The sequence below is a fragment of the Orcinus orca genome, chromosome 5 (assembly GCF_937001465.1).
Source record: "Orcinus orca chromosome 5, mOrcOrc1.1, whole genome shotgun sequence".
In the NCBI taxonomy this organism is placed as follows: domain Eukaryota; kingdom Metazoa; phylum Chordata; class Mammalia; order Artiodactyla; family Delphinidae; genus Orcinus; species Orcinus orca.
Genome location: NC_064563.1, coordinates 12,519,366 through 12,541,727, shown reverse-complemented (window position 1 = coordinate 12,541,727; position 22,362 = coordinate 12,519,366). Strand labels below are relative to the sequence as shown.

Here is a 22,362-nt window from a genome sequence, read left to right as displayed (position 1 = left end):
ATTTTCCTCACATGAGGAAACAAAGCATTAGAGATCCCGGGATTTACTTTTAAAACTTCAGCAGACCAAAGGGAAGTCTTTTAATTCTAAACCTCCGAACAGTATTCTGACCAACTCGACTTCGGTTAGTTGCTCACATGTGTACAAATCAAGTGAGAACAGCTGAAGAAGTCAGGTTTTATTAACACAGCAGTTCCTACAGTAACCATGTGGAATGAGGAGTTTCTCAGAAAAGGAGTGCAACCCACAGATCTTTATTTTGCGGTAGGCACTGCATAAAGCACTTGACACATCTGTTTTACTTTGCAAAATTACTGTACCGTTGAGCATGCATTATTCTTTTTTTTTTTTTTTTTTGCGGTACACGGGCCTCTCTCTCACTGTTGTGGCCTCTCCCGCTGCGGAGCACAGGCTCCGGACACGCAGGCTCAGTGGCCATGGCTCACGGGCCCAGCCGCTCCATGGCATACGGGATCTTCCCGGACTGGGGCATGTCCCCTGCCTCGGCAGGCGGACTCTCAACCACTGCACCACCAGGGAAGCCCCTGCATTATTCTTAATAGATGAGGAAATTGCTTTCAAACTCAGGCTCTTCACCAAAACGCTATACTGACAACTGACCAAATAAAAGTATTTATCAAAGCTTGGCCAGTTGTGGCTTCTCCTGGGAATCTTGAAAAAAAAAGCAAAACTGCAGCAAGTACACTGCTTAGTTATTTGAGCTACAGGCTGAGCTTCCCCACACTTAAGGATACTGAAATCTAGCTTATTCCTTCTACGCACAGAACTATCATTAGCCTATGAACGATGTCCCTCTATATTCCCTTTCTGTATTCCACAGGAAGCAAAAGGAACGGCTGAGAAATAATTGGGTAATAAGCATGCTATCTCTCCTTCCACTGCTTTAGAAAAGCTGCACTAGCCAGAGATCCAGGATTGTATATACAGTTGAGCCCTGAACAACATAGGTTTGAACTGCGTGGTCCATGTACATGCCGATTTTTTTCAATAAATATATTGGGAAAAATTTTGGAAATCTGTGACAATTTGAAAAACTAGCAGATGAACCATGTAGTCTACATATACTGAAAAAACTAAGAAAAAGTTAGGTATGTCATGAATGCATAAAAGATATGTACATACTAGTCTATCCTTACTCAGGCACATAAGGTGAGTGATATTTAATATAAATGATGTTAGTTTTTTAGTTTTATAACTTTGCTTTCAAAGAATTAAATTACCATACAGTATCCCCTCCCTCTCCCCCTCCCACCCCCCTTATAATTGGAGAAAATGTGTTATCAGCCTGTCAACACAGATAAATCGTTTTTATAATGATTCATTCATTAGTGTACAAGCTAGGCTGCCGGGAACCTGATTATACCAGGCTACCATAAAGCAATCATACGTTGCTGCTTCAGTATCAATGCATGAATTGTTATACCTGTAAATAAGTATGAATTTCTTTTTCATATTATCTTTCTTTTTTGTTGTCTAGTATTAGTAATACATATAACATCTAGTGTTTTGTATCATTATAAGACAATACTGATGTAGGTAGTAAGAGATGATTCATCCTATAAACAGACGATGTAAACTTACAGTACTGATAAATACAGTAAAGTACTGTAAATGTATTTTCTCTTCCTATGATTTTCTTTTTTTTTTTAAATAAATTTATTTATTTTTGGCTGTGCTGGGTCTTCGTTGCTGCACACGGGCTTTCTCTAGTTGCAGTGAGCAGGGGCTACTCTTCGTTGCAGTGCGCGGGCTTCTCACTGCACTGGCGTCTTTTGTTGTGGAGCACGGGCTCTAGGCCCATGGACTTCAGTAGTTGTGGCACGCAGGATCAGTAGTTGTGGCTCGCAGGCTCTAGAGCACAGGCTCAGTAGTTGTGGCACACGGGCTTAGTTGCTCTACAGCATGTGGGATCATCCTGGACCAGGGATCGAACCCATGGCCCCTGCACTGGCAGGCAGATTCTTAACCACTGTGCCACCAGGGAAGTCCCCCTATGATTTTCTTAATAGCATTCTTTTTTTCTAGTTTACTATAATACAGTATATAATAAAAATAACATATATTATCTGTGTTAATCGACTCTTCATGTTATCGGTAAGGGTTCTGGTCAACAGTAGGCTATCAGTATTAAGTTTTAGGTGGGTCAAAAATTATACATGGATTTTCAGCTGCATAGGTTGGGTGGGGTGTTGGTGCCCCTTATCCCCACATTGTTCAAGGGTCAACTGTATTTAAGTACCAGGGACAGTGCACAGGTATGAATGTCTACACTCCAAAAACTTCTAAAAACACTTAAGAAAATGTATATCCAACAATTCACTAATTAATATACAACAATAGTCAGCTATATTCAAAATAATATAATGACCTAATTGTGCTGGTTAAACTAAAAAGCCAAAACAAAAACACTTCATCCCAAATAATATACCTTACACATGGCAATGGATGCTTTGCAAATCCTAATCTTCAGTACAACAAATGCAATCCAAACTTTAAAAAGTTCAGAGCAATAAAATGGATGCTCAATAAATATTTGCTGGTTTGAATTTATCAAACTCATAGGCAAAACTTGTAAGACAGATAAAAATTAAAGAGTAGCACAAATCAAAACCTAAAGGAACTTGACATGTTTAGCTTTTGACAGTAACAAACACTCTGGATGACAGTAGACAAGAAGATTTTACATGACCTCTCAATCATCCTTGTAAAAGGACACAGTCATGAATATGCTGTAGGGAAGTTGGGGAAGGGGGAAAGGAAGGTAGAGAAGAGGGAGAAATTTTATTCTCTTAGTTCAATATGGTATTAATGAGATGTTAAAAGCAGCACCATCTTTTAGGACAAACAATGTTTACAGTTAGTTCTTTAATTGTATCCTATGTTATTTTTCAAGTACAGAAAAACACCAATTAAAAATGGCTTTAAAATAAAGAAGATCTACTCTCATAAAGGGTAGGGACAAAGTTGGTTGATCCAGAAGCTCAATGACATCATCCAGATGTCTCTCAGAAACTCTACCTTTCCACTGTGCCTCCAACTACAACTATACGTTATAACCAGTGTAAAGGCTCATCTCAAGCTAGTTCACCCCAAACAAATCCGGCAACAGGAGAGAAGACATCTTTTCCTGTGTGTCTATTTTAATTAATTAGTTAATTAATGAAATTTTAAAAGAGCAGCTTTAGGTTCACAGCAAAACTGAGGGTATAGAGACTTCCCATATACCTTCTACCCCCACACATGCACAGCCCCCAGCATTACCAACACTCCCCAACAGAGCGATACATTTGCTACACTAATGAACCTACATCAACGCATCATAATCACTCAAAGTCCAGAACCTTAGGGTTCACTCTTGGTGGTGTAAATTCTATGGGTTTGGACAAATGTTTAATGACGTGTATACATCATTATGGTATCAGAGTATTTTCACTGCCCTAAACATCCTATGTGCTCTGCCTATTCATTCCCATCCCACACCAACCCCTCATATTTATTTATTTGCATATTCATTCATTCATGCATTCATTTAGCTGCGGCACGTGAGATCTTAGTTCCCTGACCGGGGATCGAACCCTCGCCCCCTGCAGTGGAAGCATGGAGTCTAAACCACTGGACCACCAGGGAAGTCCCAACCCCTCATATTTATACTGTCTCCAAAGTTTTTTTTTTCCAGAATGTCATATAGTTGGAATCATACAGTATGTAGTCTTTTCAGATTGGCTTCTTCCACTACGTAGTATGCATTTAAGGTTTCTCTGTGTCTTTTTTTTTAAGATCAGAATTTATTTATTCATTCATTCATTCATTCATTCATTTGGCTGTACCAGGTCTTAGTTGTGGTACGCAAGATCTTCACTGCACCATGCGGGATCTTTAGTTGCATCATGTGGAATCTTTAGTTGCGGCACATGGGATTTTTTTTTTAGTTGCAGCATATGGGAGCTTTAGTTGCAGCACGCATGATCTAGTTCCCTGACCAGGGATCGAAACCGGGCCCCCTGCACTGGGAGCACGGAGTCTTAACCACTGGACCACCAGGGAAGTCCCGCTCCATGTCTTTTCATGGCTTGATAGCTCATTTCTTTTTAGTGCTGTATAATATTCGATTATCTGGATGCACCACAGTTTATTTATCCATTCACCTACTGAAGGACTTCTTGGTTGCTTCCAAGTTTTAGAACTTATGAATGAGGCAGCTATAAACATCCACGTGCAGGTATTTGTGTGGACATAAGTTTTCAACTCATTTGGGTAAATATGATGACTGGATCATACGCTAAGAGTATGCTTAGTTTATTATGAAACTGCCAAACTGTTTTCTGAAGTGGCTGTACCACGCTGCATTCCAACCAGCAATGACTGAGAGTTCCCACTGCTCCACATCCTTCTTTGGTCAATTCTTTTAGATTTTCTACCTAGATGATGATGACATCTATGAACACAGACAGTTTTATATCTTCCTTCTCAATCTGTATACCATTTTTCCTTTCCCTGTATTTTTGCATTAGCTAGAACTTCCAGAATGATGCTGAAAAGGAGTTGTAAAAAAGAACACTCTTGTCTTATACCCAGTCTTAGTGGAAAAGCTTTGAGTTTCTCACCATTAAAATATAACGTTAGAAAAAATATATATATATATAATGTTAGGGCTGCTCTGGTGGCGCACTGGTTAGGAGTCCACCTGCCGATGCGGGGGACACGGGTTCATGCCCCGGTCCAGGAAGATCCCACATGCCGTGGAGCAGCTGCACCCGTGAGCCATGGCCGCTGAGCCTGTGCGTCCGGAGCCTGTGCTCCACAACGGGAGAGGCCACAACAGTGAGAGGCCTGCGTACCGCAAAAAAAAAAAAAAAAGAAAAAAAAAATATATATAAAGCTGTAGGTTTTTTTGTAGATATTCTTTATCAAGTTGAGGTAGTTCCTCCTTTATTCCTAGTTTATGGAGAGAATTTATCATGCATGAAGGGTGTTGGATTTTGCCAAATGCTTTTCCTGCATCTATTGATATGATCTTGTGGTTTCGTTTTTAGCTTGTTGATTTGATATATTACATGAACTGATTTTCAAAGGTTGAAGCAGCCTTGCATGTCTGGCATAAATCCCAGCCGGCCGTGGTATATAGAACTCTTCTTACACATTGTTGGATTCGATATGCTAATACTTTGTTAGAAATTTTTGCATCTGTGTTCATGAGAGATATTGGTCTGTAGTTTTCTTTTCTTGTAATGTCTTTGTCTGGTTATCCTATTACGGTAATGCTGGCCTCAAAGAATGAGTTAGGAAGTATTCCCTCTGATTCTATCCTTTGAAACAGACTGTAGAGAATTGGTATAATTTCTTCCTTAAGTGTTTGGTATAAGTTCTTCCTTAAGTGTTTGGTAGAATTCACCAGTGAATCCATCTGGGCCTGGTGCTATTTCAGAAGGTTATTAATTATGATTCAATTTCTTAATAGATATACGCTTATTTGGATTGTCTATTTCTTTTGTGAGTCTTGGCCCAAAAACATTTTTTAAGGAACTGGTCTATTTCATGTAGGTTGTCAAATTTGTGGGCATAGAGTTATTCACACTATTCCTTTACTATACTTTTAATGTCTATAGGACCCATAGTGATATCCCCTCTTTCATTTCTCATATTAGTAATTTGTGCCTCCTCTCCTCTTTTCTTAGCTCGTAGAGGCTTATCAATTTTATCAATCTTCTCAAAGAACCAGCTTTTGGTTTCATTGAAAACAGGAAATCAATAGAGAAAAATCAATTTAATTGATTTCTGCTCTGTTTCTTTTCTTCTGCTTATGTTGGATTTAACTTGCTCTTCTTTTTCTATATAGTTTCCTAAGGTGAAACTTAGATTATTAATCTTCTTTTCTAATATATACATTCAATGATATAAATTTCCAGCTTAAAGCAATGCTTTCATTGTATCCTTATCCTTGATAAGTTGTGCTTTCATTTTCACTTAGTACAAAATATTTTAAATTTCACTTGAGATTTCCTCTGTGGCCCATAATTATTTAGAAGTTTGTTGTTTTAATCTGCACGTACTTGGGGGTTTTCCAGTTAGCTCTCTGTTATTGATTTCTAGTTTAATTCCATTTTGGTCTAAGAGCAGACATTGCATAATTTCTCTTCTTTTAAATTTGTTGAAGAAAGTGTGTTTTCTGACCCAGAATGTATTCTATCATGGTAAATATTTCATGTGAACTTGAGAAGAATGTATATTCTGGAGTTGTTGGATAAAGTAGTCTACAGATGTCAACTATATCCAGCTGTTTGATGGAGCTATTGATTATGTCCTTACAGATTTTTCACCTACTTGATCTGTCCATTTTTGATAGAGGAGTGTTGGAGTCTCCAACTATAACAGTGGTTTCATCTATTTTCCCCTGCAGTTCTATCAGTTTTTCCTTCACATAGTTTGATACTCTGTTGTTAGGTATATAAACGGATCATTATGTCTTCCTGAAGAACTGACCCTTCTATTATTATATAATGCCCCTGTTTACCCCTGATAACTTTCCTTGCTCTGAGGTATGCTCTGTCTGAAATTTACATCGCTACTCCTGCTTCCTTCTTCTTTTTTAATTGAAGTATAGTTGATTTACAATGTTGTGTTGATTTCCGCTGTATAGCAAAGTGATTCAGTTACTTACACAGACACACACACACACACACACACACACACACACCCATTCCTTTTTATTTCTTTTCCATTATGGTTTATCTCAGGGTACTGAATATAGTTCCCTGTGCTATAAAGTGGCACCTTGTTGTTTATCCATTCCACACGCAATAGTTTGCATCTGTTAATCCCAAACTCCCACTCCATCCTTCCTCCACCCTCCCTTCCCCCTTGGCAACCACAAGTCTGTTCTCCATGTCTGTGCGTCTGTTTCTGTTTCACAGATATGTTCATTTATGTCACATTTTAGATTGCACATATAAATGACACCATACAGTATTTGTCTCTTTCTCACTTACATCACTTAGTATGATAATCTCCAGTTCTAGCCATGTTGCTGCAAATGGCATTATTTCATTCTTTTTTATGGAGGAGTAACATTCCATTGTATATATGTACCACATCTTCTTTAACCATTCTTCTGCCAATGGACATTAGGTTGTGTCTGTGTCTTGGCTACTGTGAATACTGCTGCTATGAACATAGGGGTGCACGTATCTTTTTTAATTATAGTTTTGTCTGGATATATGCCCAGGAGTGGGGTTGCTGGATCATATGGTAATTCTAATTTTAGTTTTTAGAGGAACCTCCATACTGTTTTCCGTAGTGGCTGCACCAACTTACATTCCCACCAATAGTATATACTCCTGCTTTCTTTTGATTAGTGTTAGCATGGTATTTTTTTCTTCATCCATTTACTTGTATCTATATGTGTCTTTCTGTTTAAAGCAGGTTTCCTGTAAACAACATATAGTTGTCTTGTTTTTGGATCTCTGACAATTTCTTTTAACTGGTTCATTTAGAGCACTGACTACTGATATATTGGGCTGGCCAAAAAGTGCCTTCGGTTTTTCTTTTTTTTTTTTTTTTTAGTTTTAGTTATTTATTTTTCGCTGTGCTGGGTCTTCGTTGCTATGCGTGGGCTTTCTCTAGTTGCGGTGAGCGGGGGCCACTCATTGTGGTAGCTTCTCTTGTTGCAAAGCACAGGCTCTAGGCGTGTGGGCCTCAGTAGTTGTGGCACGTGGGCTCAGTAGTTGTGGCTCACGGCCTCTAGAGCACAGGCTCAGTAGCTGTGGCGCACGGGCTTAGTTGCTCCACAGCATGTGGGAATCTTCCTGGACCCCTGTCCCCTGCATTGCCATGTGGACTCTCAACCACTGCACCACCAAGAGAGTCCTGTGCCTTCGGTTTTTAAGTAAAAATAAAAGACACATTTTTCATTTTCACCAAGAAATTTATTGAACAATGATTCACCCTTCTCTTCCACTACCTTCTGCCATTTTTCAGGCAACTTCGTAAATCCATCTTCCCAAAACTTTTTATCTCTTTGACCAAAGAACTGTTCCAGATGCCTTTTACAGTCTTCCAGGGAATTGAAATTTTTTCATTAAGAGAATTTGGTAAAGACCAAAATAAATGGAAATCGGAAGGTGCAATGTCTGGTGAATACGGCGGATGAATCAGAACTTCCCAGCCAAGCTGTAACAGCTTTTGCCTGGTCATCAAAGAAACATGCGGTCTTGCGGTATGCTGATGGGAGATTATGCGTTTTCCATTGACTAATTCTGTATGCTTTTCGTCAAGGGTTGCTTTCAGTTGGCCTAATTGGGAGCAGTACTTGTTGGAATTAATCGTTTGGCTTTCCAGAAGGAGATCATAATAGAGGGCTCCCTTCCAATCCCACCCTATACACATCACCTTCTTTGGATGAAGACCAGCTTTTGGCGTGGTTGGTGGTGGTTCATTTCACTTCCCCCATGACCTCTTCTGTTCCACATTATTATATAGTATCCACTTTTCATCACCTGTCACAATGTTTTAAAAACGGAATGTTTTCATTAAATTTAAGTAGAGAATCACATGTAGAAATACGGTCAAGAAGATTCTTTGCACTTAACTTACGTGGAACCCAAACATCAAAGCAATTCACATAACCAAGCTGGCACAAATGATTTTCAACGCTTGATTTGGATATTTTGAGTATGTTGGCTATCTCCCGCATGGTATAACGTTGATTGTTCTCAATTAATGTCTCGATTTGATCACTATCAACTTCAACTGGTCTACCCGACCGTGGAGCATCGTCCAGCGAGAAATCTCCAGCACGAAACTTTGCAAACCACTTTTGACACATTCGATCAGTCACAGCACTTTCTCCGTACACCGTACAAATCTTTTTGTGCGTTTCAGTTGTGCTTTCACCTTGCTTGAAATAATAAAACACAATATCCTGAAAATGTTGCTTTTTTCTTCCATCTTCAATATGAAAATGGCTACACAAAAATTCACCAATTTTGATGTCTTTTTTTAAATGCACACTGATATGACAGCCGTCACATACAATCTAACGAAATTGTTTTGAATGAAATTAAAGACAACTAAGTGCTACTAGAGCCATCTTATGGAAAAAACCAAACAAACTTTTTGGCCAACCCAATACTTGGATTAATATTACTATATTCATTACACTTTTCTATTTGTTTCCCTCTTTTTTAAAAAAAATTATTTATTTTATTTATTTATTATTTTTGGCTGCGTTGGGTGTTCGTTGCCGTGCATGGGCTTTTTCTAGCTGCAGAGAGCGGGGGCTACTCTTCATTGCGGTGCACGGGCTTCTGTGGTGGCTTCTCTTGTTGCAGAGCACAGCCTCTAGGCACGCAGGCTTCAGTAGTCGCAGCATGCGGGCTCAATAGTTGTGGCGCACGGGCTTAGTTGCTCCGCGGCATGTGGGATCTTCCCAGACCAGGGATCAAACCTGTGTCCCCTGCATTGGCAGGCGAGTTCTTAACCACTGCACCACCAGAGAAGTCCTGTTTCCCTCACTCTTTATTCCTATTTTTATCTTCCACTCTTTTCCTGCCGTTTGTGGCTTTACTTGAGCATGAATTTAATATGAATCCATTTTCTCTCCATTCTTATTTAGCCTATCAGTTCTACTTAAAAAAAATTTTTTTTAATGGTCGCCCTAGAGTTTACAGTATACGTTTATAGCCAATCCATCGACTTTCAAATACCACTTCATGGGTACTGTCAGTTCTTATAATAACAAAATAACCCTAATTCTTCCATCCTGTTCCTTATCATCACTGTCATTCATTTCACTTATAATTAAGCATAATATATGACATATATACATATATATAAGCACACATAATTGAATATTTAGTATTGTTTTGAACGAACTTATATGTAAGACCAATGAAGAATAAGAAAAATGTTTTTATTTTACTTCGACTTATTCCTTCTTTATGTAGGAATGTTCTTCCTTTCTTTATGTAGATCCGAGTTCCTGACTTATTCTCCTCTGTATAAAGAATTTCTTTTAACATTTCTTGCAAGGCAGGTCTACTGGTAACAAACTTTTCTGTTTGATAAAGTCTTTATTCTCCTTTATCTTCTAAGGATAAAGGTGCAGAATTCTAGGTTGGTGTTTTTTTTCTTTCTCCCAACACTTTAAATATTCCACTCCATTCTCTTCTTCTTGCATGGTGTCTGAGAAGTTGGATGTAATTCTTAACTTTGCTTCTCTATAAGGTGTTTTCCCCCACTCTGGCTTCTTTCAGGACTTATTTACCTTTGATCTTCTGCAGTTTGCAAAATGATATGCCTAGGTACAGTTTGTTTATTTGTTTGTTTTTCACATTTATCATGCCTGGCATTCTCTGAGCTTCCTAGATCTATGGTTTGGTATCTTGACATTAAGTTGGGGAAATAATCAGTCATTATCGTTTCAAATACTTCTTCTGTTCCTTTCTCTGTCTTCTCCTTTTGACATTCCCATTATAAGTATGTTACACCTTCTGTAGTTGCCCCACAGTCTTTGGATGTTCTCTTCTGTTTTGCCAGTCTTCATTCTCTTTGCTTCTAAGGTATTGAGGATTCTACTGAGACATCCTCTAGCTCAGAGATTCTTTCCTCAGCTAAGACATTCTTCATTTTTCTGTTACAGTGTTTTTGATTTCTAGCATTTCTTTTGGTTGTTTCTTAGAATTTTCATGTCTCTTCAAATTGTGGTTTTTGCCTTTTTGTAAGTCTTATAATTTTTTCTTCATGACCAGACATGATGTACTGGATAACTACGCCTTTTGTAACGTGTTGGTGAGGTGTAAGGGCAAGGCCAGTGTTCTACAGTCCTATGAGTAAGTCTGTCTTTTAGTGAGCCTGTGCCTCTGGTCTGTGAACCTCACAAGTGTTTCTCAGTGGTCGCCTTCCAGTGAATGAGGTGGGGGATAAGATGCCTGAACAAAATCAGAGCTCTGCCCATTAGAAGGTGGAAAATGAATGAACATTAAATCAGTAGCCAAAGTTTCTGTCACTTTGTGATTTTATATGGCCTTTGATATTATTTTTCTTCCCAGATACTTGAGTGTTCTAGACAACATGGTATGAGGGAAATATCAGAACAAGCAAGACACCTATTAGAGTAGAAATTCAAATCAATTTTGTTACTACCGACTGAAAAGAAAAATGTAACAAAAGAAAAAGGAATCATTAACTGGAGTCTAAGCTAAAATGTGATGAAGCATCCCTCTTACCGCCCAAAACCGCTGTGAAATGACCTAGGCTTAAGGGATATAATTCACAAAGCAAACAGAATAGTTTACAGACTTGTCAAAGTAACATACTGGGAACAGAAATAGCCTCAGAGATCATCTAATTCAATCGCTTCGTTTTACAAGTGAGAAAAGTAGGGCTCAAAGAGGCTGAACCAGGGAAGGACACACAGGCTAGAGTCTAGTCTGTTTGCTTAGAGGCCAAGGTTCCTCTTACTATTACACTTTGGACCTCGTCACCTCCTTACAACACTTTGGACCTCTTCACCTCCTTACAGTTTAATAGTTAACAGCAACAATGCGGTAGCTGTCGTGCTTTACGTTCATGTGTTTATCTGTAAATATCTGCACATGTGTTGGATTTTAGAAAATAATCTATTTTAAAAAATCATAGCAGTAACAAAGGACTCATCACTGTCCTATAACTGTAGAAGTATGGTCCCACTTCAGAAAAATTTTCCACAGTATGACAACCTTAATGTTCTTTTTTACAGCCCTCAATTTGTGACAATTACAATTATTAAATGAAACTTATAGTACAAAGTCTAGGAAGAAGAGAGATTTTCATTTCTTAGAAAAGAATCAAATAAAACAGGAGACTCAATCATAAGATAACTAATTTAAACAAAAAATATCACACTGCCTACTAGACAATACATGTAACTGAAAGTTACATTTAAACCAATTACTAACAGTTTCAGTTTATGACTAGTAAACAAGGAAGATACACTTAACAAATAACTAGTCATACTTCTTGATGAAGCTTATTTTGGGGACTAACTATTAGTACCTTGGAGTCACAGAGGAGAACAGTCTCCATATATAAACAAATACTTTAAACAAGGCTACTCAAACATGCCCTCACTCAACTATAAATATTAACCTTCAGCACAAGATAACATTTTATATAATAACAGCCGCCTGAGAAAAAGAAATCTAATCCCAAATATATGCGTATATACTACTACGGCCATGATATTTAACTGTTCAATTAAACACATATTCTCAATTAATAAAGATAATCGGAATATTCAGCACTAGCAAATTACAGGTATTATAACCTTAAACATTAATTTAGAGTAGAGCTAAAAAATCAAGAATCAGATTACACAGCTACAATCAGAGGGGGGAAAACTTCATCCTGAACTTGAAATATACCAGTTAAATCACTAGATACACTAGAAAGATCTGCTCTTATCTCAAAAGTTCTATGCTTGAACACAGTGGATAAATATAAACATGGCTATTTGCGGTGAGTAAGAATCAACATGGTTCTGTAAATATACCACACACAGAAACCTCTTTTGGGGGTGGGAACCAAAATGATCCATTTTAAATTATAAATTATGAAATAAAATTTTAAACTATGAAAATGTTTTAAAGTCAAGTCTATGTGGCAGTATGTTACTTTTAAGTGATTTTATATGTTATTCTTTAAGTGATTTATATAATTTATATTTTCATTTACCAGCTGAATCAAAAGGAGGACTTTCCCCCTTTGTTATATAACCAAGACTTGTTAATACCTTTAAAGAAATTATCCTTGTATCCAGGAAGATTTTCAGTATAAATATCTGTATTGAATACAATACCAATCTGAGACAATATCAAAGGTTAACATTTGTGTCACTGAGTCCCAGAAACAGAGGAGAAAGAAACTGACACAGGAAAAAAAGAAATCTGAAGAAATATGGTTGGAAATTTCCCAATTTTTGGTAAAAGACATAAATTTATACATTGAATAAGTTAAGTGAACTACAATATGATAAATGCAAAGAAAACCACACTGAGACACACCATAATCAAACTGTTAAAACCCAAACAGAAAGACAAAAATTGTTTTCCGCAGCCTGCTTTAAAGGCAAGTTACACATAAAAGAAATACTCAAATGACTGTGGATTTCTCATCAGAAACCAGGGAGGCCAGAAAACTGAAGAAAAATAAAAACATAAAAACCTGTCAAACAAGAATTCTGTATGACATGAAAGCATCCTTTAGTAATGAAGCCAGAATAAAAACATTTCTCAGATAAAAGAGAGCTAAAGGAAATTAATTCCCAGCTGACTTGGTCTACAAGAAATGCTAAAGGAAGTTTTTTCAGGCTGAAAGGAAATGCTACCAGAGGGAAACAGATCTTCAAATATGAAGGATGCACAATTTACTGAAAGCAAAAAACTTTAATGTTATCTGGGAAGGAATTCAGTGTATTACATATATTACACGGCAACTCTAACACAAAGAGGGGAAAGTAAGGGCTTTTGTTTTTTTTTAAACTTTAAGTGGTAAAACTTTAACTCTATGTAGACTGTGAAAAGATACGTATTTATATTATAATCCCTAGAGCAACTACTAAGAAAATAATAAAGATATGGTCAAAATGTCATTAAGTTCGCAAAAACAGTATATCCAAATAATCCAAAAGAAGGAAGGAAAGAGGGAATAGAGGAGTCAAAGTTAAAAGGGACAAAAATAACAGAACAGCAGACTTAAATCCAGCCACATCAATAAACACATTAAATGTAATGATCTGAACACAATAATTAAAAAACACAGATTGTCATTTTGGATATAAAAACAATACTACCTACAAAAAACCATTTAAAATATAATGATATATTTATGCTGAAAGTTTATAAGTTGTTAAAAGATATATCATGCAAACAGTAATGAAAAGACAGCTAAAGTATCTCTATTAGTAATATCAGATGAAAAATCAGAACAAGGAAAGTTACCAGGGATGAAGAGGCACATTACATAATGTTAAAGGGTCAATTCATCAAAAATAAATAAATAACAACAAAACCCCAACAAAACCCCCAAAATAAATAAGAAGCAGACAAAACCTCATTAGTATGACAATACTAGTGTATATGTACCTAATAACAGCTTCAAAATCATGGAAGCAAAACTGATAAAAAGGAAGGGAGAGACAGATAACCCACAATTACAAGGAACTTCAGCATGCCTCACCCAGTACCAAAGAAAACAAGTAAACAGAAAAATTAGCAAAGATACAGATGAGCTAAAAAACACTAGTAATCATCTGAACCTAACTTATATTTACAGAACACGCTACCTAAGAACAAAAGAATAAACATTATTTTTAACTGCACTTGAAACATTCATCAAGGTAGACCATGTTCTGGGCCAAAAAACATACCTTAATACATTAAAATAAACTGAAATTACACAAAGGATGTACTCTGGCCATAACAGAATTAAACCAGAAACCAATAAGAGACAGACACTTGGAAAATCCCCAAGTATTTGAAAATCAAAGTATATACTTTAATAGTAAAGTAGAATAAAAGAAGAAAACTAATTCTAAATAACCCAGGAAAGAGGAAATCTCAAAGGACATTAGAAAATATTTTGAACTGAATGAAAATGAAAATATATCAAAATCTGTGATATGAAGTTAAAGCAGTATTCAGAGGGCAATTTAAATAGTAAATGTTCCTGGACTTCCCTGGTGGCACAGTGGTTAAGAATCTGCCTGCCAAAGCAGGTGACAGGGGTTCGAGCGCTGGTCCGGGAAAATCCCACATGCCGCAGAGCAACAAAGCCTGTACGCCATAACTAGTGAGCCTGTGCCCTAGAGCCCGCGAGCCACAACTACTGAGCCCACGCGCCCTAGAGCCCATGCTCCACAAGAGAAGCCACTGCAATGAGAAGCCCACGCACCACAACGAAGAGTAGCCCCCACTCGCTGCAACCAGACAAAGTCCACGCACAACGAAGACCTAATGCAGCCAAAGAATAAATAAAATTTAAAAAACCGAAAACTGTAGAAGTAATATTTTTTTAAAAATCATGATCATCACATTTAAAAAACAACACCTTTTCATGATTTTAAAAAAACTCTCAGCAGACTAGGAATAAAAAGGAACTTCCTTAACTTGATAAAGGTAATTTACAAAAATTACAGCTAATATCCTATTTAATGGCAAAAGACTGAATGCTTTCCTTCTAAGATAAGGAAAAAGGCAAGTTTGCCTATTTTCATCACTTCTATTCATTCTCATACTTGAAATTCTAGTTGGTAACATAAAACGCATATAGATTGGGAAAGAAGAAATGAAACTGTCTCTGTTCATAGATGAGGTATTGTATATAGAGAAAATCCCAAGGAATCTATTAAAAAAAATCCTAGAATGAGTTTAGAAAAATTACAGAATGCAAGGTAAACATACAAAAAGCAACTGTATTTCTATATACTAGCAATTAACAACTGGAAATCAAAATTTTAAAAACTGTACATTTACAATATGAAAGAATGAAAGAAAGAAAAAAGAGAAATGCTTAGGTATGAATCTGACAAAAATCTGCAAGATTTATATGCTGAAAACTACAAAACATTCATGAAAGAAATAAAGAAAACCTAAATAGAGAAAAATACCATGGTCATGGATTGGAAGACTCATTATTGTTAAGATGTCAATTTGATCTATATAGATTCAATACAATCCTAATCAAAATCCCAGCAGGACTCATAGTAGATATAACAACCTAAAATTTATGTGGAAAGGCAAAGATATTAAAATAGTCAAAGCAATTTTGATAGAAAAGAACATGGTTGGGGGTCTTACACTATGTGATTTCAAGAATTACTATAAAGCTGCAGTAATCACGGCAGTGTGGTATTAAAAGGGAAACAGATAACCAGAATAAAGAGTCCAGATATCAACCCACACAAATATGATCAACTGATTTTGGGCAAAAGTAAAAAAGCAACTGGATGGATATATAATCTTTTCAACAAATGGTCCTGGATATCCACATGTCAAAAAATTAACATCAATCTATACTTAACACCTAACACAAATATTGACTCAAAAAGAATCATAGACCTAACTGCCACATCTAAAATTTTAAAACTTCTAGAAGAAAAGATAGGAGAAAACAAGTAGGTTAAGCAAAGAGCTCTTGGATGTGAAACCAAAAGCACAATCCATGAAACTGATACATTAAATCCATGAAACTGATACATTCAACTTCAACAAAATGAAAAACTTTTGCTCTCAGGAAGATACAGTTAAGAAGATAAAAAGAAAAGACATACACTGGGAGAAAACATTTGTAAATCACATATCTGACAGAGAACTTGCATTCATAATATACAAAGGACTTTCAAAATTCAACAGTTAGAAAACAGTCCAACAAAATATGGGCAATTAAATTGTGCTGGGACAATTCAGTACCCACTTGGAAAGGGGGGAAAAAGCTCCCCACTACCTCACATTATATGCCTAATTTAACTGCAAGTATATCATAAAGCTAAATTTAAAGAGCATAACGATAAAGCTCTGAGAAACAAATACATTACCTTTATGACTCAGGTTAAGGAAGGACTTCTTAAGGTAGCAAAAACTCAAAAGCATTAACAATAAAGGAAAATACTGAAATACCTGACTACATTAAAATTAAGACCCCATGTTCAATGACACAGTAAAGAATGAAAAGGCAAATTGGAATGGGAGAAGATATCTGCAAAACTCACAAAGGGTTCATATCCAGAATATATAAAGGACTACTGCAAATTAATAAGGAAAGAGAGAAATCAAAAGAAAAATGGGCAAGAGATTTAACAGGCACTTCATAAAAGAGGTTATATGAATGTCTAATAAACATATAAAAAGGCACGTGACACTGTCATCAAAAAAAAAAACCCTCAAACTTTACAAATAATGAGATACTACCACATACCACAGAATGGCTAAATAAATAAGACAAAAAGCAAGAATATGGTCCAAGGATGTGGGCCACCAAAAATTCTCATATAGTGCTAATGGGAGTGTATATTGTTTAAGAATATAGCATTCTCTAAGTTGAATATACACATAGCCTTATATGCCAGAAATTCTATGCCTAGGTATATGTCTTATAGAAATGCACGGTAATGTGCAACAGAAGACATGCTTATGAATAGTTGCATTGTTTACAACAGGCAAAACCTGGAAACAACCCAACTGTCCATCAACAGAATATGGATAAACTGTGGTATATGCATTCAGTGGAAAACTATGAATAATCTTTAGCAATACATAACACAGGTAAATTTTTAAAATGAGATAGTTTGTGCACAAGAACCCAGACCCAAAGGAATATATGTTGTATGACTCATTTAATTAAACATGCAAAATTATACTGCTTTAGGGAGGAATAATTAGGTGGCAAAATTATAAAAGAAAACTAAGAAAGAGACTACAATAAAAGTCAGCGCTTCCCTGGTGGCGCAGTGGTTGAGAGTCCACCTGCCGATGCGGGGGACACGGGTTCGTGCCCCGGTCCAGGAAGATCCCACATGCCGCGGAGTGGCTAGGCCCGTGAGCTATGGCTGCTGAGCCTGCACATCTGGAGCCTGTGCTCCGCAATGGGAGAGGCCACAACAGTGAGAGGCCCGCATACCGCAAAAAAAAAAGTCAGATTACTGGTTACATTGTGGGGTGGGAGGAAACAGTTCTAATCACAAAGTGAGCACAAAGGGCGCTTGTGAGATGCTAGCAGTGTTCTGTTTCTTGATCTGGGTAGTGGTTACATTTAAATAATTCATCACATTCTATATTTCTTCTACATATTTTAAATGAGTTATATTTCATAATTTTTAAAAGGTTACAAGAAAGGAGAAAAAGATCAGACATGAGTGCTTCAACATTCTTTCAAAATATCTATTAAAACACATTTGAACTAAGAGGAAACGTGCATCAAAAAATTGGGGGATGGACTTCACTGGTGGCGCAGTGGTTAAGAATCCACCTGCCAATGCAGGGGACACGGATTTGATTCCTGATCCGGGAAGATCCCACATGCTGCGAGGCAACTAAGCCCATGCACCACAACTACTGAAGCCTGCGTGCCACAACTACCGAGCCCACATGCTGCAACTACTGAAGCCCGCGCGCCTAGAGCCTGTGCTCTGCAACAAGAGAAGCCACTGCAATGAGAAGCCCACCACACCGCAATGAAGAGTAGCCCCCACTCGCTGCAACTAGAGAAAGCCTGAGCACGGCAACGAAGACCCAACGCAGCCAAAAATAAATAAATGCATACATACACACATACATACATACATACCACTTTTTTTAAAAAGGGAAATCCTTAAAAAAAAAATTGGCAGAAAAGACAGGCTCTGAAACAATATTTCAGCTTAAGAAAAGTAGCTTCCTTTGTTGGTTTGTCAAGATTCATTCTCCTGAACTAATGTTCAAAATGAAAATGAAAGTCTCCTCAATATTGGAAAAGAAAACTACTCACCCTTACACCCGTGCCCTTCCCCCAACTACCATTTGGATCTACAAGGGAATTAAGAATAAAAATAGAAATTTTATTACCAGAAATTGCGTTTGTGCAATGCAATCTGAAAACACTCAAACAAAATAATCTAGTTTCTATGTAAACAAAACACCAAAACCCTCACTGTACATATCTATCTTCCAAACTAATGATAAAAACTTGACATATAGCATTTTGTAACTGTTTTCTCATACGAAGACAAATATATCCTAAAATGAATAAATTATTATTTTTTGCACTTGTACAAGAAAACATGCTTCAAATCACTTGGGTAAGTCATATTCAAATCATTGATTCTCTAGAAAAACTACTGAGGGAAAAAAATGATACATTATTAGTTTAAAATATTTATGTAATTTACGTTTTCCTCAACAAGTAATTATGCTAAGATACAAAAAAATATCTCAAGGTTTTATCATTGTTGTTTTATGAAAAATGTATATTTAGTAATTAATCGACTCAAATCACTCACTTTCACAGTAGATAATCTAAAATCGTCATCTAAAATATTTTATATTTTATTTGTCAACACATGATTTGGGATAGGATGGGACAAGAAGTTTCCTTTCCCAAATCTGACTCTGGCTATTACAGGTACTTTGGTTTACATAAAATTACCAATGTATTAGCTATTTAGACTTGTTTATATGTGTCACTGTTTTGGCAACATGATCTGAATGAAAACTGAACCCCATGTTATCAAAAAACTATACATTTGGCTTTATTAGGCAGTTCTTAACACTGAATGACATCTCTGAATCCCCTCTTCACCTGCAACGTTTCTATTATTTCCTGTGTTGCTTTTGTGTCATGCTCAGCAATCCTGCAAACTTTACTTCTATTTACTGAGTATGATTTAGACTTGTAATACAACAGTAAAGCTGCTTTCGAGGTTGTCAGGGAAATGCAAATGCTAAAAACTTTATTAAATACCTTCCCTAAGAACCAACTTCTGTTCCTGAGCATTGAGGGAAGATGGGATTTAGTCCCCTTGGCAGAGAATAGGGTGGAACAGGTCTACCTCCAGCTGTCTCTTTAAAGTCAATGCTCTGATAGACCATCAGCAGAATGGTGCAAATGATAGATTTATTTTTCACGAAAGCCTTTGCCTGCCTGCATTTCAAGCACACATGTTTTTTTGGTTTTGCTTTTTTAAAGAATTCACCCTTCTTATGTCAAAGTGATTTGAATTGTCTAAACAAGTACTGATGGGAATGCAAGGCAAAAAGACTGTGGAAAGAAGCCTGTTTAGCTTAATTGCACCTGGGCAACTGACAGTAGACTGCCCCCACCCACCAAACCCAAAACCCACACACCCCTGACACAAACAAGAAAACACCTACAAACAATACAGCCAAACACTCTGGATTATAAACTTGCTAAAGTCAGAGACTATGCCTTATTTTTATTTACTCATTTCTAACACTTTTTAAATGGCTACTACTTACAGTCTGCCTTCTGTATCCATGGATCAAAACTACTTGGAAAAAAAATTCCAGAAAGTTCCAAAAATCAAAACTTGAATTTGTCCCAGGCCAGCAACTATTTATATAGCATTTACATTGTATTTACAGCTATTTACATACTATTTACATTGTATTAGATATTGTAAGTCATCTAGAGATGATTTAAAGTATACATGAAGATGGGAGGATGTGCGTACGTTATACAAATGGCAAATACTACACCGTTTTATACAAGGGTCTTGTTGAGCATCCACAGATTTTGGTTGTCTGGCGGAGATGGGGGAGGGTGTCCTGGAATCAATCCTCCATGGATGCTGAGGGATGACTATACTGGGTATAAATACAGAACACAAACAAGGTCTGTATCTCCAGAGAGTTACTGAACATGACACAAATAAATTGAGTGTTACAAAGGAGAAGTTCAGAGTGCTACAGCCATCTATTAGGCTAACATAATACTACCTGGGGGACCAGGAAAGGTGTTCCAGAAAAAGAGATACTTAAGTCTTGTATTAGTTTTCTATTGCTGCATAACAAATTACCATAAGTACAGCAGCTTAAAGCAACACTCATTTATTAGTTCACCAGTCTGTAGGGCAGAAGTCCAAGTATGGTACTGGCTGGGTTCTCTGCTCAGGGTAGCTCTTAAAGTGGAAACCAAGGTGTCAACGGGCTGTGTTCTCAAAAGGAGGCCTGACTAAGGGAAAAGGTCACTTCTATGCTCATTCAGGCAAAATTTGGTTCCTTGTAGTTGAGAGACTGAAGTTCCAATTTTCCTTCCTGACTGTCAGCCAGAAGGATCCCTCTGCTCCCACAGTCCCACAGTCTTTGGCATGTGGCCCCGTCCATCTTCAAAGTCAGCAGCAGAGAATCTGCCTCATATCACATTCCTTACTCCCTTTGTTTCTGACTCTAGATCCAGATTTAAAGAGTTCATGTCATTAGGTCTGGTCCATCCAGCTAATCTCACTTTCCTAAAGCCAACTGTGCCAGATGTCATAAACTCATCACAGAAGTGCCATCCTATCATATTTACAGTACAGGAGATATACAGGAGATGTACACCAGGGAATGAGAACTTTGTAGGCCATCGTAGAGTTCTGCCTGACATAAACTGCAATCTGCAGAATGAACAGAAATTGAGACAAGGTAAAGGGAGTTGGAGACAATGTGGGCACAACTGATATCCTGAGTCGGAAAAGAGCATGAACAACAGGGGGAAAAAGTATATATGACTGGTCTCCCCAATACCCAGCATGGTAAATGGCACATATTCATCAAGGGAATGAACCAACATACCAAATTATATCAAATTAGGCTATCAAGTATTTACTAAGGGCTTATATACTTACAGCTACAAGAGAAAAGCTAAGAACTTTGCTGTAATAGTAACCCACTGGGCAGAAATGAGGGGTGTCAAGCCAGGGGAGACAACATGGGCAGAAAACTGAACTGGACATTAACAAATCCAGGCTCTTAAGCTATTTCTGCTAAATGGAAGTGACCAAATAAACTCCAGGGGTCTTATTTTTGCCTCATCTATAACAGATGATGTAACTACTAGACCTCCAAAATCCGTTTCCAGTGCTATCTGTCTTACACAGTGGAAGGCATGATTCTTGCCCTGGTGCAAATTCTATTTAAGAAGTTTTGAATCTAGTATTAATTCATGTTGTAATCTAGATATTGCTCTATCAGTAGTAATATTAAAAAGACAAGTCCACAGAGCATCCTATTCTAAATACTGAATTTACTCTCTTCTACAAATTTAGCAGTAATCAGATACTCCTAGGCTAAGACTTACTTGCTTTTCATAAAAAAATAAAACACCAAAATTACATATCAATACCAGGTCTTATAAGAGTAAGAGGGAGCAGAGGTGATGCCATCTATGATTGGGCAATTTTGTTTTTGGTTTCTTTTTTATTTTTTTGGCCACACCTTGCAGCATGTTGGATCTTAGTTCCCTGACCATGGATCGAACCCATGCCCCCTGCAGTGGAAGCGCAGATTCTTAACCACTAGACTGCCAGGGAAGTCCCTGATTGGGCAATTTTAATTATCAAATGCAACACCAGTGTTTTGAAAACTAATGTACAGAATTTCTTTTTAAAAAATACTGCTGGACTACAATAAAAAATTGCCATTTCACAAAATATGTAAGGTGTAAGTGTGAAAACATTCAGTGGAATGTCAGTCAGCTGTTTCAATCAATAAAATGCTTCTCAATGGCTTTTCCAGAGCTATGTATATTTTTAATAGGCATATTTCCCTGAGTTGAAGAGACAGAGCTGAGAGTCTGGGGAGAAAACCAGGATTAGAATTCTCAGGACAGAGTAAC

The 22,362-nt window shown here is 37.1% G+C and overlaps 1 protein-coding gene across 15 annotated transcripts in view; it reads right to left on the bottom strand.

Annotated features, from left to right (window-relative positions):
• Window positions 1–22,362, bottom strand: part of ANKRD28 (ankyrin repeat domain 28) — a 186,399-nt gene that overhangs the window by 91,159 nt on the left and 72,878 nt on the right. For 2 of the 15 annotated variants that reach the window (XM_049710169.1, XM_049710170.1), the window contains exon 3: window positions 20,219–20,351. The exons of 11 other annotated variants lie outside the window; for them this stretch is intronic. In XM_049710169.1, coding sequence (XP_049566126.1) covers window positions 20,219–20,351 — 133 coding nt within the window. Of the gene's footprint in view, window positions 1–20,218; window positions 20,352–22,362 lie in introns of those variants that run through there. 2 more of the 15 variants (XM_049710171.1, XM_049710176.1) reach the window with 2 other exon arrangements.